General features: G+C 42.7%; 1 protein-coding gene across 2 annotated transcripts in view; it reads left to right on the top strand.

The window, feature by feature from the left end:
* Positions 1-25,425, top strand: part of SYNRG (synergin gamma) — a 474,426-nt gene that overhangs the window by 281,586 nt on the left and 167,415 nt on the right. For both annotated transcript variants that reach the window (XM_069756583.1, XM_069756584.1), the window contains 3 exons: positions 13,528-14,061; positions 20,650-20,807; positions 23,099-23,152. In XM_069756583.1, the coding sequence (XP_069612684.1) occupies positions 13,528-14,061; positions 20,650-20,807; positions 23,099-23,152 (746 nt within the window). The remainder of the gene's footprint in view (positions 1-13,527; positions 14,062-20,649; positions 20,808-23,098; positions 23,153-25,425) is intronic.

Below are 25,425 nucleotides of genomic sequence, written 5' to 3'. Positions count from 1 at the left end.
ATCATAAGAAACTTTGCGTTATATCTTACCAGAGAAATATCCTACTGGTACAATTGGCCCTCCTTAAATACCCTCTGTTCTGAAGCACCAAGTTTTGGTAATCTTGTGCTGTACAGCTGCTTGCGGAGGTTACCAGCCCCCCTGCCGTCAGAGTGCCAAAGAGTGCACAGTGTGAACAGGCTGTATTTGAGGCTGGCTGAATCGCCGCTTCCGTTCCCTTGCACTTTTCCTATTCGCCAAAGGCAAAGCTGCCTCCCCTGGCTCTCACGCCAGCTGTGCAACCATGCCGCTGTTCTGACCTGTCAGTCTTCATGAGGGCACTGCCCCCAACAAAGCCAGGTAGAGAAGCATTCTGAAAATACCCCTTTAGCCTTACCAGTGACTTACTTGGGGAACACATGTTGCAGATAACATCTTGCCAGTAGAGGTAATGATTCCCCATCTTTCCCAAGCACCCAGTGTTAAAAATATATTAAATGCCCTGGACTCATTTAATCTAAAGAACAAAACCAATAATGTAAAAATTGTTGTCACAAAATAAAAAAGTTGCAGTGTACACGTTGCTCAGCCTGTGTGGGTCCCCGTTCTGCATCCTCTGTGAGTGAGCGGGCTTGGCATGGGTTGGATGACAACTTGTAGACAAATACTTTCCAGCAGGTGAGCAATGTAGCTTTCACACCGCCCTAAGTATAGCAGATGCTTCTTCGTGAGAGTCTGGCTAACATTGAGCTGCTATTCACTGCATTATCCGACCGGGCAACATCCATATTGGCTGCTACTGCAGCACATCGTATAGATGAGAGTACCCCTGCCTGCCTTCAGTGAAGGGGCTTTGTCCTGCTCAGGAGCATGGGACCCAGAGGTGAGACCCTCCCCAATTACACCTTCGCCTTTCTCTGTGTGACTGTTCGGACCCAAATGTCCTGTGGCTTGGCTCCATGCGGAATGAACAGGTTGGGTTCTAACCGGTGTGATCCCTTTGTCCCATCCGTGCTGAAGGTGTCTGGCAGTTGCTTCCTTTGCTTCAGATGGATAACCAGCATGTCAGTGGTGACTGCCGTGCCTTCTGTGCAGGCGCTCTGACACCACATTTGGGACACCTCCATTTCCTTCCAACTTTATTTTGCTCTGCTCATAATCTTTCCCCTATTTTGTTTGGACATTCTCCCCTCTAGCGCTGTTCTGTGCTGTGACCATCCCTTTTGTATGCTGTTCTTTGTTTCCTTAGTTTTGTTATAGAATTCCCATGGATAATGTATGGATAAAATGTGACTTTCCATGAACTGTATTTATATTTCTTTCCCTGTAATGAAACTTGTTTTCCAAGGCTTTTTTACTGGTGGCAATCCAATTCTTCTGTTTCATATTTCTGTATTTATCTACAGTGTCTGATTATGTTGATTTAATAATGTTTTGTGCTTTTTTCTGTCAGCGGGTAGAACGGTTCTCCTTATTTCTTTCCCTCTGACCAGTGAGAGCATTGATGTATTTTGTATTACTGTCTGAGAGGAGGGCCTTTTGTACCCATGTGTGGCTTTCCTGAATTTCTAGAATTATTCTGTTCCAAGAGAGGACACGGGAGAATTTCAGTCCCTTCACTCACTATAACCGAACAGAATTGTATTGGAGGAGCTTTGCTTCCTCAGCTGAATCAATTTCTGAATTCACTTTTCATGTGTATTTATTTTTGGCTCCTAAATAAATTGCTATAGATGTTACGTTACCTGACGTGTGCTGCTGGTGTTTTTTCTTTTTTTTTTTTTTCAATTCCCTGTCCAACTTTTAGGCTGTACTTGTGTTTTACAGTGATGCCATATTCTATACTATGGCTTTGCAGAGATCCCAATTTGCCCACAATGTATGAACACAGACCTTGAGTATGTATATGTGTGTGTGTGTATATGTATATGTGTATATATATATATATATATATATATCTATATCTATATCTATCTAATATATAAAGCTGAATGTGTATGTGTGTCCGGGATTGGCATCTGCACCGTCGCAGCTACAGCCACAAAATTTTGCACAGTCACACGTCTGGACCCCGAGAGCGTCATAGGCTATGTTGTGAGGCAAAATTTTAACCCCGCGCGTTCCAATTCACCAAACAATTTTGCCCCTATCTACATAATGGGGAAAAAGTGAAAGGAAAAGTGTTGGAGGCAAATTGACAGCTGCCAGATGTGAACAAGGGGGACTTAAAGAATGAGAGCGATGGCACCAAAGAGTATATACCATACAGTTGCTAAGGTCGAGCCCCGACATGGGATACTCACCACACACGGGGATATGAACACACACACAAAATGCGCCACACACTACCACGTGCTTGAACACATATACCACCCTCAGCACACATTTCACCACACATACACCAACCTCGCCACATAAAAGTCGAAACACAAAAGTCGCCGCTCAAAACTCGCCACGCGCAAAACTCGCCACATGCAAAACTAGGCTCACGCAAAACTCGCCACACGTGCAAAACTCACCTCATGGAAAACTCGCCACAGGTGGAAAAATTGCACACGCGGAAAAATTGCCACATGCACAAAAGCTGCAACACATGCAAAAGTTGCCTCACACAAAACTTGCACATACTCAAAACGCACCACACATAAAACTCGCCACGTGCAAAACTCGCCATGCGCAAATCTTGCTGCACACAACTTGCTACACTAACCTGTCATATGCAACTCGACACACAGAAAGTTGCTACACGCATGTCGCCACACAAAGCTCATCTCACAAAAGTCACTACATGCATGTCGCTAAATGCAACTCAACACACACAACTTGACACATCAAACTTGCCCTAAAACACACACAAGTCTGGTATTATCCTTCAAAAATAAAAATCTGATTAATAAGCAGACAAACTACAAGAGCAACAAATGTACCATATAGGAAATACAGCAGCTGTCAGTCACATGACCTGTCTATTATGTGTATGTGTGAGCTAATATATACTGCCAGGGGGGAGGGCTTCCTGTTGGCTGGGGATTTATCAGGCTGCCAATTTAGCTTACAAATACTGAGGTAAAAATACTGACCAAATAACGTGTGAACGCGGTCTAATACAGGAGGAGATGACACACAGATATATACTATATACAGGAGGAGATGACACACAGGTATATACTATATACAGGAGAGATGACACAGGTATATACTATATACAGGAGAAGATGGCACACAGGTATATATTATATACAGGAGGAGATGACACAGGTATATACTATATATAGGAGAAGATGACACACAGGTATATACTATATAGAGGAGAGATGACACAGGTATATACTATATACAGGAGGAGATGGCATACAGGTATATACTATATACAAGAGATGACACACAGGTATATACTATATACAGGAGGAGATGAGACACCGGTATATACTATACACAGGAGGAGATGACACACACATATATACTATATACAGGAGGAGATGACATACAGGTATATACTATATACAAGAGGAGATGACAACTTGGTATATACTATATACAGGGGAGATGACATACAGGTACATACTATATACAGGGTCGATGACACACAGGTATATACTATATACAGTGGAGATGACACAGGTATATACTATATACAGGAGGAGATGACATACAGGTATATACTATATACAGGAGGAGATGACACAGGTATATACTATATACAGGAGGAGATGATACACAGATATATACTATATACAGGAGGAGATGACTTACAGGTACATACTATATACAGGAGATGACACACGTATATACTATATACAGGAGGAGATGACATACAAGTATATACTATATAAAAGAGGAGATGACACAGGTATATAGAGGAGGAGATGACATACAGCAGATATATACTATATACAGGGGAGATGACATACAGGTATATACTATATATAGGAGGAGATGACATACAGGTATATAGTATATACAGAAGAGATGACATACAGGTATATACTATATACAGGAGGAGATGACACATGGGTATATACAATATACAGGAGAAGATGACATACAGCAGGTATATACTTTTTACAGGGGAGATGACATACAGGTATATACTATATACAAGAGAAGACATACAGGTGTATACTTTATATAAGGGAGATGACAAACATGTATATACTGAGGTGAAAATGAGGGGTGTGAGGTGAAAATGAAAAGGTGTGAGTGCAAAATGAGAGGAGTGAGGGAAAATAGTGGAGTGATCGGAAAATGACAGATGTGAGGTTGAAATGAAGTGTTAGGGGGGAATGACAAGAGTGAGGGGGAAAATAAGAGGAGTGAGGGGGAAAATGAGAGGTGTAAGGGAGAAAATGAGAGGCGTGATGGGAAAATAAGAGACGTGAGGTGCTATAACTAACCACAGATATTTACTATGCCCAGGCAACGCCGGGCTCTTCAGCTAGTATATATCTAATATATAAAGCTGTATGTGTGTGTGTATGTGTGTATGTCCGGGATTGGCATCTGCACCGTCACAGCTACAGCCACAAAATTTTGCACAGTCACACGTCTGGACCCTGAGAGCGTCATAGGCTATGTTGTGAGGTGAAATTTTAACCCCGTGCTTTCCAATTCACCAAACAATTTTGCCCCTATCTACATAATGGGGAAAAAGCAAAAGGAAAAGTGTTGGAGGCGTCGCAGCTACAGCCACAAAATTTTGCACAGTCACACTTCTGGACCCCGAGAGCGTCATAGGCTATGTTGTGAGGTGAAATTTTAACCCCGCGCTTTCCAATTCACCAAACAATTTTGCCCCTATCTACATAATGGGAAAAAATGAAAGGAAAAGTGTAGGAGGCAAATTGACAGCTGCCAGATGTGAACAAGGGGGACTTAAAGAATGAGAGCGATGGCGCCAAAGAGTATATACCGTACAGTTGCTAAGGCGGGGCCCCGACATGGGATACTCACCACACACGGGGATATGAACACACACACAAAATGCGCCACACACTACCACGTGCTTGAACACATATTACCCTCAGCACACATTTCACCACAAATACACCAACCTCGCCACATAAAAGTCAAAACACAAAAGTCGCCGCTCAAAACTCGCCACGCGCAGAACTTGCCACATGCAAGAACTAGGCTCTTGCAAAACTCGCCACAAGTGCAAAACTCACCTCATGGAAAACTCGCCACACGCAAAACTTGCACACGCGGAAAAATTGCCACATGCACAAAAGTTGCAACACATGCAAAAGTTGCCTCACACAAAACTTGCACATACTCAAAACGCACCACACATAAAACTCGCCACGTGCAAAACTCGCCATGCGCAAATCTTGCTGCACACAACTTGCTACACTAACCTGTCACATGCAACTCGACACACAGAAAGTTGCTACACGCATGTCGCCACACAAAACTCATCTCACAAAAGTCACTACATGCATGTCGCCACATGCAACTCAACACACACAACTTGACACATCAAACTTGCCCTAAAACACACACAAGTCTGGTATTATCCTTCAAAAATAAAAATCTGATTAATAAGCAGACAAACTACAAGAGCAACAAATGTACCATATAGGAAATACAGCAGCTGTCAGTCACATGACCTGTCTATTATGTGTATGTGTGAGCTAATATATAATGCCAGGGGGGAGGGCTTCCTGTTGGCTGGGGATTTATCAGGCTGCCAATTTAGCTTACAAATACTGAGGTAAAAATACTGACCAAATAACGTGTGAACGCGGTCTAATACAGGAGGAGATGACACACAGATATATACTATATACAGGAGAGATGACATACAGGTATATGCTATATATAGAAGATGACATACAGGTATATACTATATAGAGGAGGAGATGACATACAGGTACATACTATATACAGGAGGAGATGACATACAGGTATAAACTATATACAGGAGGAGATGACACACAGGTATATACTATATACAGGAACAGATGACCTACAAGTATGTACTATATACAGGAAGAGATGACATACAGGTATATGCTATATATAGAAGATGACATACAGGTATATACTATATACAGGAGGAGATGACACAGGTATATACTATATACAGGAAGAGATGACATACAGGTATATACTATATATAGAAGATGACATACAGGTATATTCTATATACAGGGGAGATGACACACAGCAGGTATATACTATATACAGGGGAGATGACATACAGGTATATACTATATACAGGAGATGACATACGGGTGTATACTATATATAAGGGAGATGCAAACATGTATATACTGAGATGAAAATGAGGGGTGTGAGGTGAAAATGAAAAGGTGTGAGTGCAAAATGAGAGGAGCGAGGGAAAATAGTGGAGTGATCGGAAAATGACAGATGTGAGGTCGAAATGACAAGTGTTAGGGGGGAAGGAGGAGAGGAGTGAGGGAGAAAATGAGAGGTGTGAGGGAGAAAATGAGAGATGTGAGAGGGAAAATGAAAGATGTTATTGGGAAAATGAGAGGTGTAATGGGAAAATAAGAGAAGTGAGGTGCTATAACTAACCACAGATATTTACTATGCCCAGGCAACGCCGGGCTCTTCAGCTAATATATATATATATATATATATATATATATATATATATATATATATATATATATATATATATATATTGTACATTCACACTGAAGGCATCAAAACTATGAAGTAACACATGTGGAATTATATACTTAACAAAAAAGTGTGAAACAACTGAAATTATGTCTTATATTCTAGGTTCTTCAAAGTAGCCACCTTTTGCTTTGATGACTGCTTTGCACACTCTTGGCATTCTCTTGATGAGCTTCAAGAGGTAGTCGCCGGCAATGGTCTTCCAACAATCTTGAAGGAGTTCCCAGAGATGCTTAGCACTTCTTGGCCCTTTTACCTTCACTCTGCGGTCCAGCTCACCCCAAACCATCTCGATTAGGTTCAGGTCTGGTGACTTTGGAGGCCAGGTCATCTGGCGTAGCACCCCATCACTCTCCTTCTTGGTCAAATAGCCCTTACACAGCCTGGATGTGTGTTTGGAGTCATTGTCCTGTTGAAAAATAAATGATGGTCCAACTAAACGCAAACCGGATGGAGTAGCATGCCGCTGCAAGATGCTGTAGTAGCCATGCTGGTTCAGTATGCCTTCAATTTTGAATAAATCCCCAACAGTGTCACCAGCCAAGCACCCCCACACCATCACACCTCCTCCATGCTTCACGGTGGGAACCAGGCATGTAGATTCCATCCGTTCACCTTTTCTGCATCGCACAAAGGCATGGTGGTTGGAACCAAAGATCTCAAATTTGGACTCATCAGACCAAAGCACAGATTTCCATTGGTCTAATGTCCATTCCTTGTGTTCTTTAGCCCAAACAAGTCTCTTCTGCTTGTTGCCTGTTTTTAGCAGTGGTTTCCTAGCAGCTATTTTACCATGAAGGCCTGCTGCACAAAGTCTCCTTTCAACATTTGCTGTAGAGATGTGTCTGCTGCTAGCACTCTGTGTGGCATTTGACATCTTTGGTTCCAACCACTGTGTCTTTGTGCGATGTAGAAAAGGTGAACGTATGGACTCTACATGCTGGATCCCACCGTGAAGCATGGAGGAGGAGGTGTGATGGTGTGGGGGTGCTTTGCTGGTGACACTGTTGGGGATTTATTCAAAATTGAAGGCATACTGAACCAGCATGGCTACCACAGCATCTTGCAGCTGCATGCTATTCCATCCGGTTTGCGTTTATTTGGACCATCATTTATTTTTTCAACAGGACAATGACCCCAAACACACCTCCAGGCTGTGTAAGGGCTATTTGACCAAGAAGGAGAGTGATGGGGTGCTACGCCAGGTGACCTGGCCTCCACAATCACCAGACCTGAACCCAATCAAGATGGTTTGGGGTCAACTGGACCGCAGAGTGAAGGCAAAAGGGCCAACAAGTGCTAAGCATCTCTGGGAACTCCTTCAAGACTGTTGGAAAACCATTCCTGGTGACTACCTCTTGAAGCTCATCAAGAGAATGCCAAGAGTGTGCAAAGCAGTCATCAAAGCAAAAGTTGGCTACTTTGAAGAACCTAGAATATAAGACATACTTTCAGTTGTTTCACACTTTTTGTTAAGTATATAATTCCACATGTGTTAATTCTTAGTTTTGATGCCTTCAGTGTGAATGTACAATTTTCATAGTCATGAAAATACAGAAAAATCTTTAAATGAGGTGTGTCCAAACTTTTCCTCTGTACTGTATGTATCTCTATCTATCTATCTATCTATCTATCTATCTATCTATCTATCTATCTATCTATCTATCTATCTATCTATCACACATGGGAGGGTTAAGGAAAGTCCTGGCTTGTGATTGTCCTTACTCGAGACCCTTGAGCCATACACATTCCAAAGATCAATGCATATACCCAAAAATGTCAATACTTATGATTATCTAGGTTATATGCTTTTTTGTCTCCTGACAAAAGCACAGAGTCCATAATGTGCATGAGTCTCTATATTTGTTGTTCCCGTTTTGAACATTTCTTCCTAAGCTGCATAATAACCCTTTTTATGTAGTCAGCCAAGATAGTGCATAGTATGATCATTGCTGTAAGGACGTGTGCATATGTTAAGTATTTATTGCAGAAATTTCTGCACAGTTTCGGAATCTCTCGATAGGAAAATTGCAGCAGCAAAAAACAAACAAACTGTTTTTGGTGCAGATTATTCTGTAGATTTGGGTTGTGTTCACACGTTGCATTTTTTATCATTTTTTTTCCCCGCAGGCAAAGCCTGCGCTCTTGGCAGTAAGAAACTTGCTTAAACAAAGCAGCTTATGCTTAGTTTTTGTTGAGTTTTTTTGCTGCGTTTTTGTGATGCTACATTTTGTCTTTTGTGCATGCTGATAAAGTTTAGTGCATAAAAAAAAATCTGATTCTACTTTATTGGGTTTTGCCACCAAAAATGCAGCAAAAACTGATACCAGTGTTTTCTGTATCACCCATTGCTTTCAATGGTTGAAAAACTCTGAAAGTGACATGCTGCCTTCTGCAAAAACCAAGGTTTGGCACAAAATACTGAGGACAAGAAAAAAACAAGGTGTATGCATGATATTTCTGAAAATTTGCATTAAAAAAGCGCAAGTGTGAACATGGCTTTATAGTGTGACAATGTTGCCTGGCTGCCTTACAGAAAGTAAGGCTACAGGGAGAAAATAAACTCACAGGAGCCACTGACTTCCTACACAGAGCAGCTACTGGCACTGCTCATAGCTGTCAGTCAAAGAACCAGGTAGTGTTAACTTGCAGATTAACTGTATATCTGCTGGTTAATAGTGTTTGGAGACTTGACAGGTTACCTTTAATTGAAGTATGTTGATAGGCAGGGCTGTGGAGTCGGTAAGCCAAACCTCCGACTCCTCATTTTTCCATGACACAGACTCTGACTCCACCAAAATGTACTCCGAATCCAGGACTCTGATTCCGACACCACAGCCCTGGATAGAGGGGTGGTATATTATTATACCTATCCTCCAGCTGCTACTTTGAGAACAGGAGAACTGCATTCTGTAAAACTGATATCTACTTGCCAGGGTATGTGCAGACAATCAGTAAATGCTGCGGGTTGGACACTGCATGCTTAAGTGCCCAACCCGTAGCGTCCAGATGTTACAGCATAGTGGAGGGGATTTCAAGAAATCCCATGCCCACTGTGCGTCCAGAGATGCCTGAGGCTTACCTGCAGAGAAAGATGCGCTGCTCTCCAGACCACAGCATGTCAATTTCTCTTGCAGAGACGCAAGTCTCTACAAGATAAATGTCACCCGTACAATGGATTGGATGTGCTGAATCCGCACTATTCAGTGAGCACAGAGGATTCCCCTTGCATTCAATAGAAGGCAGCGCTTTGGATGCAGCGGACATCCACTGCGTCCAAAGTACTGTCATTTCCGGATCGTCAGCACATACCTTTAGTGCTATCTTCCTCATAGAAGGAGAGCTTGTAAGGCGAGGTTACACGAGCATATAAACAGTCCGTCCCATTCTCATCCAGGAGAGTAGAACTATTTTTTTTCCTCACTTGTCATGTACAGGTACTTCTTACAAACATAGAATATCATTAAAAAGTTAATTTATTTCAGTTCTTCAATATAAAAAGTGAATCTCCTATATTATATAGAGTAATTACAAACAGAGTGATCTATTTCAAGTGTTTATATCTGTTAATGTTGATGATTATGGCTTACAATGAAAGCGTTTAAAAAGGGTCCTTAGTCTGTTTCAGTAGGCTCCACAATCATGGGTAAGACTGCTGACTTCAGATGACTGAAGGCAGTCATTGACACACTCCACAAGGAGGGTACGCCACAAAAGGTCACTGCTAAAGAAGCCAGCTGATCAGAGTGCTGTATCCAAGCATATTTATGTAAAGTTGAGTGGAAGGAAAAAGTGTGTTAGAAAAAGGTGCACAAGCAACCAGGATAACCGCAGCCATGAAAGGATTAAGAAAAGGCCACACTCTGTGTGACTGCAGACTTATGAATCCCCCCAGTGCATGCACTGTGCTATATGAGTATTTGCCGCTTTGTGAGCCGGGACGAGTTATACATAGTCCTGGACAGTGGGCGAGGCCTCTCCATACACTTATATTGATCGGGGCCATGCCCAACTATTGATGCAACTGCACAGTGGGTGTGGCCAGCCAGAGCATATAAGTGTATGGAGTGAAGCCATGCCCACTGGCCGGGAGGCTCTATTATGCATACATACTCTCCAGTCCTTCTAAGAAGTCTGCAAATCACCGCCCAGTGCATCTCACAGAGTGACTGCAGACTTTTCGATTTGGACCAGACACCTTTAAGTGAGGAAAGTAGAAATTTGTATTGAGTGTGATGGTAATTTGTTAGTAAATCAAATCTGTCAGCAGGTTTTTGCTATGTAATCTGACAGCACCATGCGATAGGGACAGAGCCCAATGCTAACAATGTGTCACTTAGTTTACTGGGTGCAGCAGAACCACAGCTTTCTGAGTGACAGCTGCTAGTTAGTGATGGGGCATGGTTGTAGTGATTACCTCCTTGCACAGTACTGATTGTATTGAATAATGCTCTTTTCCACTAGATCATGGTGCTCTCAGATTACATAGCAAAAACCTGCTGACATATTTCCTTTAACCCCTTCACAACCTTTAGGTACGTCCAAGGTTGTCCCTGCCTTTGAAGCGGGCTCCAACGCTGAGCCCACATCTTTCCCTGCAAATGACAGCTGATCTGATTAGCTGTCATGTACCTCTAACAGCTGCAGGTGGATATAACTGGTAACCAGTTAAGTGCAGCATTTAACACATGCCGGCCATAATTTCATCACTTGTCTCACCCAATGGCACCTGTCATGTGATCGATTCGACTGCTAAGGCTTCTTTCACACTTCCGTCGGTAGTCGCCCATCGGCGCGACGTACCGACGGAAGTGTTTGCTTTCACATTTCCGTCTGCGTTGCCGGTCAGGAAAGAGTCAGAGAGAGACATTTCCTGCCAGGCATGCGCAGACGGGAAAACTGGATGCGACGTACAGAAAACTCTTGAACGTTTTTCTGTGACGACAATCCGCCAAAACCCGACGCAATCCAGTACACGACGGACGCAACGTGTGGCCATACGTCGCTATTTGTTGGCAATACAAGTCTATGGGAAAATGCAGGATCCTGCACATTTTTTTGCAGGATCCTGCATTTTCAAAAATCGACGGATTGCGACGTGACACAAAAGACGGAAATGTGAAAGTAGCCTAACTGTTAACCAGTTAAATACCGCTGAAGCCCTGCTATGTGTAGCACATGTGATTGGATGATCGCAGCTTCAAATATCTTAAGGGGAATATTGACGGCAGTAAAAAATAAATAAAAAAAAGTTTTAAAAAATATATATGAAAGTTAATCACCCCAACTTTTGCCCCATTCAAAATAAAACAATTAAAAATATAAACATATTTTGTATTGCTGCTTTCAGAAATGCATGATCTGTCAAATATAAAGTGAATTAATTCATTCAGTAAATGACTTGACGAGTAAAAAACAAAAAATCGAAATGCCAGAATTACATTTTTTTTGGCCTCCACAATATTGCAATAAAGCGCAATAACATTTGCACGAAACATTGTATCTACCCCAAAATAGTATAAAAAAAAGTCAGCTCGGGATGCAAAAAATAAGCCTTCGCTCAACCCCAGATCACCAAAATGGAGATGCTGCGGGACTCACAACTTATACATGTTTGGTATCTGTGAACTCGCAATGACCTGGAGAATCATAATGGTGGGTCAGTTTTACCATTTAGAACCTAGTGAAAGAGCCAAACAAAAAACAATTGTGGATTGCACTTTTTTTGCAATTTCACCGCACTTGGATTATTTATTTTTCTCTTCTTTTAGAATGCTATATAGAAAAATCAATGGTTTAATTCAAAAGTACAACTTGTCCTGTAAAAAACAGCGCTCACATGGCCATATTGATGGAAAAACAAAAAAGTTATGGCTCTGGGAAGAAGGGGAGCAAAAATGAAAGTGCAAAAATGGAACATTACAAGGTGGTGAAAGGGTTAACAGTAGTGATGAGCGAATATGCTTAGATAAGGTGTTATTATTATTATTAATTATAATTATAGCGCCATTTATTCCATGGCGCTTTACATGTGAGGAGGGGTATACATAATAAAAACAGGTACAATAATCTTAAACTATACAAGTCATAACTGGTACAGGAAGAGAGAGGACCCTGCCCGCGAAGGCTCACAATCTACAAGGGATGGGTGAGAATACAGTAGGCGATGGGTAGAGCAGGTCGTTCAGTGGTTTGGTCGATCGGTGGTTACTGCAGGTTGTAGGCTTATCTGAGCATGCTTGTGTCCTAAGAGTATCTTCAGCATGCTCGCTCGAAAAATATGTCCCTGCGGCTTCCATGTCTTGTGGCTGTTTGACAGCCACATCACATGCGGGGATTGCTGGTTTGTTAGGAAATCCCTGCATGTTTTGCGGCTGTGGTACTTATTTTTCGAGAACTCCGAAGACACTCTGTTAGCACAATAGCACATGATTCTAAATGACGTTGACTATATTTGGGGTTGTTGTCCTGTTGAAGGATATTTTCGAGGAAACCTTATGCATCCCTGATATTGCATGATGGATAAGCATGGTATTTCCACATCAGTTTCTGTACAGTGACTTATCAAACATGGAAGTCAGCAGAATATTCTTTGTGCAGGCAGTGACCAGTTTTGATGAGTTATGGAAGCGCAAAGATGTTGTGACTTGTCGTGTTTAGATATAGAGTTCAAAATGAAGCCAATGCCATATTAGCATTTTTTCTGAAATTCATTCTTGTAATCTGTCTGGAAGCTACGTTTACTTTGTGAAATTGATGTAGTCCTACCTACATACCAAGTGTTGGAAGAATCATGCATAAGGTACAAAAATATTTATTGTTGTGACTTCTACCCTATTTATTAGTATTTTTTATGTTGGCAGTTTCCTACATATTGGTTCTTCTTTGTCATTTTGCATGTAGATGATTTTAAAGGCTCGAATGAAAACAATTGCTCTCTACTAAACAGTGTGACAATTTCTGACTGGTCAGAAAAGGACAACGCACACGCAACTCCAAAACAGCCTGACTTTTTTTTCAGCCTTGACCATGGTGCAGGCTCTTCTACAGCTTTGTTTGCAAAAAAAGAAACCTCATTTGGAAGTACTGAAAATCTCACTTTGACAACCATATCAAAGGTAACTACCTTTTCTAATGACCTCATCAAGGCTTCAGAAGAAAGCTTGCCAGATGTAAGCTCTAGGGGACGCGATAAGGCAAATAATGACACATTACATGGCTTCAATATTTCTTCACTGGGACATAATATCAACACCATAAGTATGTCTGACCCTACTGTTGCTACAGAGCTTCAAAGTAATGATGATTTTGGGGAATTCCAAAGTGAAAAGCGAATAAGTAAAATTGACTTTCTATTGGCCACGTCTCAAGGAAAAATTAAATCTAGTGACGAAATGATTAAGACCGAGCTTGAGACTTTGGATCTTTGTGCTCAAGGTAAGTTGGATTTATTTTTGTAGGTTGTGTTTTAACTGAGCTGTATGTGTTTTATTTGTAGATGTGCTTTCGTATCAGACTCCATATTGAAGGTAACTACAATTTGACATGTAGCTTTTGGTGTGAACTAAAACACACTCAAAATATGGGCTGGTGAGAATAAAGGGAATACCGTAATATAACTTCAAAGGGATTTGATAACACAATTTGTGAACTGTTTTGGGCATTTGGAATTGGCTAAGTTTACTGTTGTGAATTCTGTGGCTGAATTCACTCCTGTGGTCACAAGTGGTACTGCAGCTTCTGAGCTTCCTCCCTCAGGTGTTCTGGTGAGCTCGTTGGCTGCTTTGTTATTTAACTCCACCTGATTCTGTCTTCCTTGCTCCTTGTCAATGTTCCAGTGTTGGATCTGAGCTTCTGGATCTTTCCTGTGGCCTGCTGCTCTGCTTAGATAAGTGCTTTTTGCTTTTGTTGCTACTTTTTCTGTCCAGCTTGTCATTTCGTTTAGCTGGAAGCTCTGAGACGCAAAGGGTGTACCGCCGTGCCGTTAGTTCGGCACGGTGGGTCTTTTTGCCCCTTTTGCGTGGTTTTTTGCTTTAGGGTTTTTTGTAGACTGCAAAGTTCTCTTTGCTATCCTCGCTCTATCTAGAATATCGGGCCTCACTTTGCTGAATCTATTTCATCCCTACGTTTGTCTTTTCATCTTGCTAACAGTCATTATATGTGGGGGGCTGCCTTTTCCTTTGGGGTATTTCTCTGAGGCAAGTCAGGCTTGTTTTTCTATCTTCAGGCTAGTCAGCTCCTCAGGCTGTGCCGAGTTGCATAGGTAGTATCAGGCGCAATCCACAGCTGCCTTTAGTTGTGTTTAGGATAGGTTCAGGTATTGCGGTCTACAGAGATTCCACGTCTCAGAGCTCGTTCTATTGTTTTTGGGTTATTGTCAGATCACTGTATGTGCTCTGATTGCTGGCACACTGTGTCACTGGATTGCCTACATAACAGTACAAGGAGCCAACCTAATGATTCTCAATAGAGGGAAAAAAGAAGTTCTGACATCATTTTTTTTTCTCAGCTCTGTGTTCAGTCTTTTTTTTCCCCTAGACATTTGGGTGTTTCAGGACACAGGTGTGGACATGGATATTCAGAGTCTGTGCTCTTCAATGGATAATCTCGTTACACATGTACAAAGGATTCAAGATACTATTGATCAGAAATCTATGTTAGAACCAAGAATTCCTATTCCTGATTTGTTTTTTGGTGATAGAACTAAGTTTCTTAATTTCAAAAATAATTGTAAGCTATTTCTGGCCTTGAAACCTCATTCTTCTGGGAATCCTATTCAACAGGTTTTGATTATTATTTCTTTTTTGCGCGGCGACCCTCAGGACTGGGCATTTTCTCTTGCGCCAGGAGACCCTGCATTGAGTAATGTCAATGCGTTTTTCCTGGCGCTCGGATTACTTTACGATGAGCCTAATTCAGTGGATCAGGCTGAGAAAAATTTGCTGGCTTTGTGCCAGGGTCAGGATGATATAGAAGTATATTGTCAGAAATTTAGGAAGTGGTCAGTACTCACTCTGTGGAATGAATCTGCGCTGGCAGCTTTGTTCAGAAAGGGTCTTTCTGAGGCTCTTAAGGATGTCATGGTGGGTTTTCCTATGCCTGCTGGTTTGAATGAGTCTATGTCTTTGGCCATTCAGATCGGTCGACGCTTGCGCGAGCGTAAATCTGTGCACCATTTGGCGGTATTGTCTAAGATTAAACCTGAGCCTATGCAGTGCGATAGGACTATGACCAGAGTTGAACGGCAAGAACACAGACGTCTGAATGGTCTGTGTTTCTACTGTGGTGATTCCACTCATGCTATTTCTGATTGTCCTAAGCGCACTAAGCGGTTCGATAGGTCTGCCGTCATTGGTACTGTACAATCCAAATTCCTTCTGTCCATTACCTTGATATGCTCTTTGTCATCGTATTCTGTCATGGCGTTTGTGGATTCAGGCGCTGCCCTGAATCTGATGGATTTGGATTATGCTAAACGTTGTGGGTTTTTCTTGGAGCCTTTGCGGTGTCCTATTCCGTTGAGAGGAATTGATGCTACACCTTTGGCCAAGAATAAACCTCAGTACTGGACCCAGCTGACCATGTGCATGGCTCCTGCACATCAGGAAGTTATTCGCTTTCTGGTGCTACATAATCTGCATGATGTGGTCGTGTTGGGGTTGCCATGGCTGCAAACCCATAATCCAGTATTGGATTGGAACTCTATGTCGGTATCCAGCTGGGGTTGTCAGGGGGTACATGGTGATCTTCCATTTTTGTCTATTTCGTCATCCACTCCTTCTGAGGTCCCAGAGTTCTTGTCTGATTATCAGGATGTATTTGAAGAGCCCAAGTCCGATGCCCTACCTCCGCATAGGGATTGTGATTGTGCTATCAATTTGATTCCTGGTAGTAAATTCCCTAAAGGTCGATTATTTAATTTATCCGTGCCTGAACACGCCGCTATGCGCAGTTATGTGAAGGAATCCCTGGAGAAGGGACATATTCGCCCATCGTCATCACCACTGGGAGCAGGGTTCTTTTTTGTAGCCAAGAAGGATGGTTCGCTGAGACCGTGTATTGATTACCGCCTTCTTAATAAGATCACTGTTAAATTTCAGTATCCCTTGCCATTGTTATCTGACTTGTTTGCTCGGATTAAGGGGGCTAGTTGGTTCACTAAGATAGATCTTCGTGGTGCGTATAATCTGGTGAGAATCAGGCAAGGAGATGAATGGAAAACTGCATTTAATACTCCCGAGGGTCATTTTGAGTATCTAGTGATGCCGTTCGGACTTGCCAATGCTCCATCTGTGTTTCAGTCTTTTATGCATGACATCTTCCGTGAGTATCTGGATAAATTCCTGATTGTTTACTTGGATGACATTTTGATCTTTTCAAATGATTGGGACTCTCATGTGAAGCAGGTCAGAATGGTTTTCCAGGTCCTGCGTGCTAATTCTTTGTTTGTGAAGGGATCAAAGTGTCTCTTCGGTGTGCAGAAAGTTTCATTTTTGGGGTTCATCTTTTCCCCTTCCACTATCGAGATGGATCCGGTTAAGGTCCAAGCCATCCAGGATTGGACTCAGCCGACATCTCTGAAAAGTCTGCAAAAATTCCTGGGCTTTGCTAATTTTTATCGTCGCTTCATCTGTAATTTTTCTAGCATTGCCAAACCATTGACCGATTTGACCAAGAAGGGTGCTGATTTGGTTAATTGGTCTTCTGCTGCTGTGGAAGCTTTTCAGGAGTTGAAGCCTCGTTTTTGTTCTGCCCCTGTGTTGTGTCAACCAGATGTTTCTCTTCCGTTCCAGGTCGAGGTTGATGCTTCTGAGATTGGAGCAGGGGCGGTTTTGTCACAGAGAGGTTCTGGTTGCTCGGTGTTGAAACCATGTGCTTTCTTTTCCAGGAAGTTTTCGGCTGCTGAGCGTAATTATGATGTGGGCAACCGAGAGTTGCTGGCCATGAAGTGGGCATTCGAGGATTGGCGTCATTGGCTTGAAGGAGCTAAGCATCGCGTGGTGGTATTGACTGATCATAAGAACCTTGCTTATCTTGAGTCTGCCAAGCGCTTGAATTCTAGACAGGCCCGTTGGTCGTTATTTTTTGCCCGCTTCGATTTTGTGATTTCGTACCTTCCAGGCTCTAAAAATGTGAAGGCGGATGCTCTGTCTAGGAGTTTTGTGCCCGACTCTCCGGGTTCATCTGAGCCGGCGAGTATCCTCAAGGAAGGAGTCATTGTGTCTTCCATCTCCCCTGATTTGCGGCGAGTGTTGCAAAAATTTCAGGCGAATAAACCTGATCGTTGTCCGGCGGAGAAACTGTTCGTCCCTGATAGGTGGACTAGTAAAGTTATCTCTGAACTTCATTGTTCGGTGTTGGCTGGTCATCCTGGAATCTTTGGTACCAGAGAGTTAGTAGCTAGATCCTTCTGGTGGCCATCTCTGTCACGGGATGTACGTACTTTTGTGCAGTCCTGTGGGATTTGTGCTAGGGCTAAGCCCTGCTGTTCACGTGCCAGTGGGTTGCTTTTGCCCTTGCCGGTCCCAAAGAGGCCTTGGCCACATATTTCGATGGATTTCATTTCTGACCTTCCCGTTTCTCAAAAGATGTCAGTCATTTGGGTGGTCTGTGATCGCTTTTCTAAAATGGTCCATCTGGTGCCCTTGGTTAAATTGCCTTCCTCCTCTGATTTGGTGCCTTTGTTCTTCCAGCATGTGGTTCGTTTGCATGGCATTCCTGAGAATATTGTTTCTGACAGAGGTTCCCAGTTTGTTTCAAGGTTTTGGTGAGCCTTTTGTGGTAGGATGGGCATTGACCTATCTTTTTCCTCGGATTTCCATCCTCAGACTAATGGCCAGACCGAACGAACCAATCAGACCTTGGAAACATATCTGAGATGTTTTGTTTCTGCAGACCAAGATGATTGGGTGTCCTTTTTGCCGTTGGCTGAGTTCGCCCTTAATAATCGGGCCAGCTCGGCTACCTTGGTCTCTCCATTTTTCTGCAATTCTGGGTTCCATCCTCGTTTCTCTTCAGGACAGGTTGAGTCTTCGGACTGTCCTGGTGTGGATTCTGTGGTGGACAGGTTGCAGCAGATTTGGACTCAGGTAGTGGACAATTTGACCTTGTCCCAGGAGAAGGCTCAACTTTTCGCTAATCGCAGACGCCGTGTGGGTCCCCGACTTCGTGTTGGGGATCTGGTTTGGTTATCTTCTCGTCATATTCCTATGAAGGTTTCCTCTCCTAAATTTAAACCTCGTTTTATTGGTCCGTATAGGATTTCTGAGATTCTCAATCCTGTGTCTTTTCGTCTGACCCTCCCAGACTCCTTTTCCATACATAATGTATTCCATAGGTCGTTGTTGCGGAGATACGTGGCACCTATGGTTCCATCTGTTGAGCCTCCTGCCCCGGTTTTGGTGGAGGGGGAATTGGAGTATATTGTGGAGAAAATTTTGGATTCTCGTGTTTCTAGACGAAAACTCCAGTATCTGGTTAAATGGAAGGGTTATGCTCAGGAAGATAATTCCTGGGTTTTTGCCTCTGATGTCCATGCTCCAGATCTTGTTCGTGCCTTTCATGTGGCTCATCCTGGTCGGCCTGGGGGCTCTGGTGAGGGTTCGGTGACCCCTCCTCAAGGGGGGGGTACTGTTGTGAATTCTGTGGCTGAATTCACTCCTGTGGTCACAAGTGGTACTGCAGGTTCTGAGCTTCCTCCCTCAGGTGTTCTGGTGAGCTCGTTGGCTGCTTTGTTATTTAACTCCACCTGATTCTGTCTTCCTTGCTCCTTGTCAATGTTCCAGTGTTGGATCTGAGCTTCTGGATCTTTCCTGTGGCCTGCTGCTCTGCTTAGATAAGTGCTTTTTGCTTTTGTTGCTACTTTTTCTGTCCAGCTTGTCATTTCGTTTAGCTGGAAGCTCTGAGACGCAAAGGGTGTACCGCCGTGCCGTTAGTTCGGCACGGTGGGTCTTTTTGCCCCCTTTGCGTGGTTTTTTGCTTTAGGGTTTTTTGTAGACTGCAAAGTTCTCTTTGCTATCCTCGCTCTATCTAGAATATCGGGCCTCACTTTGCTGAATCTATTTCATCCCTACGTTTGTCTTTTCATCTTGCTAACAGTCATTATATGTGGGGGGCTGCCTTTTCCTTTGGGGTATTTCTCTGAGGCAAGTCAGGCTTGTTTTTCTATCTTCAGGCTAGTCAGCTCCTCAGGCTGTGCCGAGTTGCATAGGTAGTATCAGGCGCAATCCACAGCTGCCTTTAGTTGTGTTTAGGATAGGTTCAGGTATTGCGGTCTACAGAGATTCCACGTCTCAGAGCTCGTTCTATTGTTTTTGGGTTATTGTCAGATCACTGTATGTGCTCTGATTGCTGGCACACTGTGTCACTGGATTGCCTACATAACAGTTTACACATAGTAAATTCAGGGTGATATTGTGGCACACAGCCCAACCACACAAACACATTTCTGCTGTATTGCAACGTGCTTTTGATTTTTTTTTTAATCTCCTGCATGACTTGTGCAAATGAAGCACGTACTTGCATCCACATCACAAAACCACATCACAGCATTTCATGGTGTGGCATATTTCAACCCTGCTAAAGATGCATGTGGGTCAATTTTCATGTAGCGGTGGCAGAAAGAAAAAATGATTCCACCCAAGACACAGCTTCCTGTAACCATTGATGATAAGAAGACCACCTCTGGCTAATTTCAGCAGCTAAACCAGCCCTCTTCTGCCATGGCTGAGTAAAAAAGGCAGACTGGATCAGGGATAGTGATTGAAATTAGACTGTCACTGTTACTTTGAGCATGTTTTGTTTTGTTTTTTTGAATGCTCGTTCAAGATTATCTTACAGTATAAATTACCCTTTTAGTTTTCACCCTTTTGCACTTTACACACAATGCAACTTTTTTTTTGCTGGACAACCTTGTGTAAATAGTTGCTATAAAAATGCCTGTGCATAAGAGAATATCTTATTTTTGACCCTAAAATTATAGTTTACACTCAATTGTGCATTAATTTTTCTACTATATCTATACAGGATCTCATAAAAGGAGTCATAGTCTTGGGGATAAAGAAATAAATCGAATTACACCTGCTGTGGAGCAACCATTTAGAGATCGTTCTCATACCGTTACTGAGAAACCTTCTTTACCTGTAATCAGGGATAAGTACAAAGATCTTACAGGAGAAGTAGAGGTAAAGATTCTAAAGCAGAGCATGTACATACAATAAAAGTATTTGCCATCTTTTGTTGCACATTTTCCATATTAATATGCTGTATTTTTTTTTCTGGAATTTCCTTTACTGTAGAATAGTGGGTAGACTTTTTAAGAAGGGAATCTGTCAGTAAGATCAACCCTTTTAAACAGTCTACATGGGCATGTAGATCATAGGTAGCTGAATAAAATGGTACCTTGATGTCTGTGATCCAATGTTTTATTCCATAGAAACCCATATTTTTCCTTTTTGTAAATGAGCTGTTCAGTACTATGGGACGGACACTGATCTGCATGAGAATCTGCCTCCAGAGCTGCTTATAAATAAAAGGTGGCGTCGCCACTAACACAGGACAGCAGAACTGACCTTTGTCTCATTACAAACACTTAGCAGCTGCAGCTCTCACAGCTCCGCTGTATTCTCACACTGGCTGGCTGTGAGATGAAAGCTGAGAGGAACCTTCAGATGTGTCAGTTAGGCCAGTATTCAGTATTTGAGTGAGTAAAAAAATACCGAATTGGTGACGTGTTCCTATTATACTTTTCATCTGATTGCTCGACTCCTAGCTTTGGCTTACAGATACTGAGGTAAAAATACTGACCAAATACTGAACATGGCCTTATATAATTATTATAATAATTATTATTAATTTCAGAGCTGTAGTGGTGTCACTAATGTAAGTTCTCTGCCTCTAGTAATATGCTTAGCAGCCGCTGTCTTCTGCTCCTCCTGGTCCTGTTCCGTCATCTTTTGACCTCAGCTCGTGACTGCCTGGAAGTATGTTCATGCGCTCTCCATGTAAGTCCATGAGAGCTTGATGAGGCTCTCATAGGCTTCCATTGAGATGTGACCTCCGTGAAACCCAGCAAACACTGTCCAACAGAGGACGACTGGAGCAGCACCGACAACAGAAGAAGATGGCTGCTGGTAAGTATATTACTAGGGAAAGGGAACTTGCATTAGGGATATTACCCCAGCATTAAAATAAAAAAAAATGCTGGAGTGGTGCTTAAAAATTATATCTGGAGGCAGATTCTCAAGCAGATTTGTGTCCTGCCCATAGATCTTAACAGTTCATATATTAAAGGGAACCTGTCACCCCCAAATTGAGGGTGAGCTAAGCCCACCGGCATCAGGGGCTTATCAACAGCATTTTGTAATGCTGTGGATAAGCCGCCGATGTATCCTAAAAGGTGAATATAATCTAACCTCTTTTTCTTATCTTTCAGGATACATTGGGGGCTTATATACAGCATTCCAGAATGCTGTAGATAAGCCCCTGATGCTGGTGGGCTTAGCTCACCCTTGATTTTGGGGGTCACAGGTTCCCTTTAAAAATGTGGATTTCTTTGCAATAAGACATTGGATTGCAGATATCAAGGTTTAATTTTAATTCAACTTTCTGTGACCTGCCTGTCCATAAAGGGTTATTATGGTTTCAGAGAACCCCTCTTTCTAGGCACAGTTTGTTTATTTTTTTGTTTTTTTAAATAAAACACCAGGAGTTTACTCACCCTTCCCTGGTCCAGCTGGTCTAGCGCTGAGTCTCTGCTATTGCTCCTGGTGTCTGTTGCTAGTAGTGCTGACATCACATCGGTAACATTGCAGCCAATAACTGAACTCAGTGGCTCTTTCCGAGTAGACTGCATGAGGCATTGAGCTGATCGATTGGCTACAATGCTGTTGTGTTGACATGGTATCAGTGCTTCAGACACTGCTTACAATGCTTACAGACACAGAGCAGCGGTGGAGATGTGACACTGGATCCAGGAAGGGTGAGTAAAGCTCACAAACTGCAGTAAGGGCACAGGGGTTTTCTGAAGCCAGAAAACCCATTTAATATTTTAGTGAGGTTTACATTCAGTTGGGCAATCTACAGTAGTTCATTCATAATAAATGCAACAAATTTAAGAACTCGGTGGCCTGACCTTTTTAAACTAAAGTTATGCTTAAATATATTGCAATATAATAAATACACAATAATACAATTTTTCTACTTTACTATTTAAAGGGAACCTGTCACCGCTCCAGGTGTTTGTAACTAAAAGAGCCATCTTGTGCAGCACTAATGCTGTATTCTGACAGGGTGGCTCTTTTAGTTTTTGTTGCTGTAACCGCTGAAATAATTGTTTATGAAATTTGTCCTTCATACCTTGAAATCGTCCTGGGGGCAGGTCTTTCCTCCCTAAGAAATTTAACATGGAAAACATACTGCATGCTAGCCTTTTATAGTACGTACAGTATATGTAACCATTCTTTCATTTTATTAGGAGAGTGAAAGATATGCCTATGAATGGCAGCGTTGCTTAGAAAGTGCCCTACAAGTAAGTATGTTGTTAATTTATGATCAGACGCACTACAAACATTTTCTAGTTCACCAAGGCAAGCAATAAAAAATGATTTATGACACTGATTGCCCTCTTTACAAAAAAGGCCCTTAATAACTGTGCAGCACTTCTTGTTAGGATATACTTAAAACAAAAACTTATCCCAGGGGTCTGGTATCACACCTGGCACAAACTAGAAGTGACAAATAATTACTGATAAAAACATAATTTTCTTTAATAACCCCCAACAACAGCACACAGGAGTATGTCATCCTACCCTGGAACAGGAAACACGACAGACATCAATTAGCCCCTCCTTCCTTCTCTCCACAGTGGTTTGTCCTATCCCTATAGGGATGAAGAGGTCATCCTAAAGTGCTCTGTGCCGGCGGCAGACGCTGGGGAAGATACTAGCTGAACAGCGGGAGATTGATTGGGTTTGTCTCTCCTCTCCTTGCGTTGTTTCTGACTCCCATGGACTCGGTACTCTACCCTCCAGTCTGCACCTTCGGGAAAGGTCTGGGGGGCCTTCAGGCTGGAGGCCTCTTTGAGCTCTCCAGCCCATATGCTCCCCTCCTTGTGCACCGGCCTGGTGAAGCTGAGACGTGGCAGCTCTTCTTCCTTTCGACTTCCCTCGCTAGAGCGTATACAATGCGAACCGGTCGCTGGAAGTGACATCAGGAACCGGGTGTCTTCTGATGAAGTCCCTTCCGGTTTCTGCGTTCCACGGTGAAATGCAGTTGTGCAAATCTGAGGAGGCCTGCAGATACCGCCTGTGATCAGTTGCCTTCACACTGGGAACATAGGGGGTAGGTATCCCTCTAATTCAGAGGAGGCTCTGGTCCGGTTGCCTGTATAAAGAGCCCTGGACAGAGGACAGATTTAAGGTAGGACCAAATCTGTGGTGGTAGCATAAAGAGTTTAGGTCCTTCCTGCTCTTCGCGTTCGGAGCCCAGCGCTGTTGCGGTCTTTGTAAGTATCAAGGCATTGGGATTCCCCTCCATGGTGCAGGTACAAGGCATGAGAGCTTATTTTCTTTTCCCCTTTTTCATGGAGACAAGGAACCTGCACCAAGGAGCAAATCCAAGACCAAAAGTCGCAAGTCTGCGAGTGTGCAAACAAACTTGTAGCTTCACATAGAAAGCCCCTATGTCAAAAATGCACAGATAAAATTGTTAGAGGAGCAACCCTCAAGTGAAGAGATTAAAGGGAAAGTCCACCAGGAAATACAATCCTCCCTGGCCTCCTTACAGTCAGTACCTTCTCCCAGTGTCCCTCCAGCAGCTAAAAAGAGGAAGGTGTGCCAAGAAGAGGATTTGGACTCTCAGGAGGAGATATCCATGCCGGAAGAACTTCTAGAGGAGGGTGAGCGAAGCCTTGGCCCTGAAGCTATTCAGGATAGGAAGTACTATTTTTCCTCTGAGATCATGGAAGAACTCCTTATAACTGTAAGGAGGACCATGGAGGTGGAAGAGGAGAAGACTACACTTGGTGTGCAAAAGGAAATGTTCAATGGTCTACAGTCGAGAAGAAAGCTAGTGTTCCCAATACATAGGAACTTTCAGGAGTTAGTCTTGGAGGAATGAGGATCACCGGAGATAAGACAAATTTCCAGTGGATGAGGAAACTGCAGAATGCTGGTCTGATGTGTCCGAAGGTAGATATTCAGCTTGCACCTGTGGCTAAGATAATGACCTTGCTATTTCAAGATTCCCTCAGCTAAAGGATCCCCTAGAGCGCAAAATGGAGGGCCTCCTGAGGAAATCTTGGGAAACCTCAGCAGCGCTGCTGAACACTAATGTAGTCTCTGTGTGTAGCTAGATCAATGTCTCTTTGGCTTGTTCAGTTAGAGGAATATCTTTCTGCAGGTACTGCCAGAGAAGACCTACTAGCTTCATCACCTCTTCACCTTAAGGCTACAGGATTTCTAGCAGATGCTTCTGTGGAATCACTAAGCGTGGTGGCAAGATCATCAGCCTTATCAAATTTGGTGAAACATGCACTCTGGCTAAAGTCATGGGGTTGTGATGTACAGTACAGACCAAGTTTGGACACACCTTCTCATTTAAAGATTTTTCTGCATTTTCATGACTATGAAAATTGTAAATTCACACTGAAGACATCAAAACTATGAATTAACACATGTGGAATTATATACTTAACAAAAAAGTGTGAAACTACTGAAATTATGTCTTATATTCTAGGTTCTTCAAACTAGCCACCTTTTGCTTTGATGACTGCTTTGCACAATCTTGGCATTCTCTTGATGA

Source organism: Ranitomeya imitator, chromosome 3, assembly GCF_032444005.1.
Source record: "Ranitomeya imitator isolate aRanImi1 chromosome 3, aRanImi1.pri, whole genome shotgun sequence".
Classification (NCBI taxonomy): Eukaryota; Metazoa; Chordata; class Amphibia; order Anura; family Dendrobatidae; genus Ranitomeya; species Ranitomeya imitator.
The sequence above is the reverse complement of the archived record's forward strand: the minus strand, read 5'-3'. Positions and strand labels throughout refer to the sequence as shown.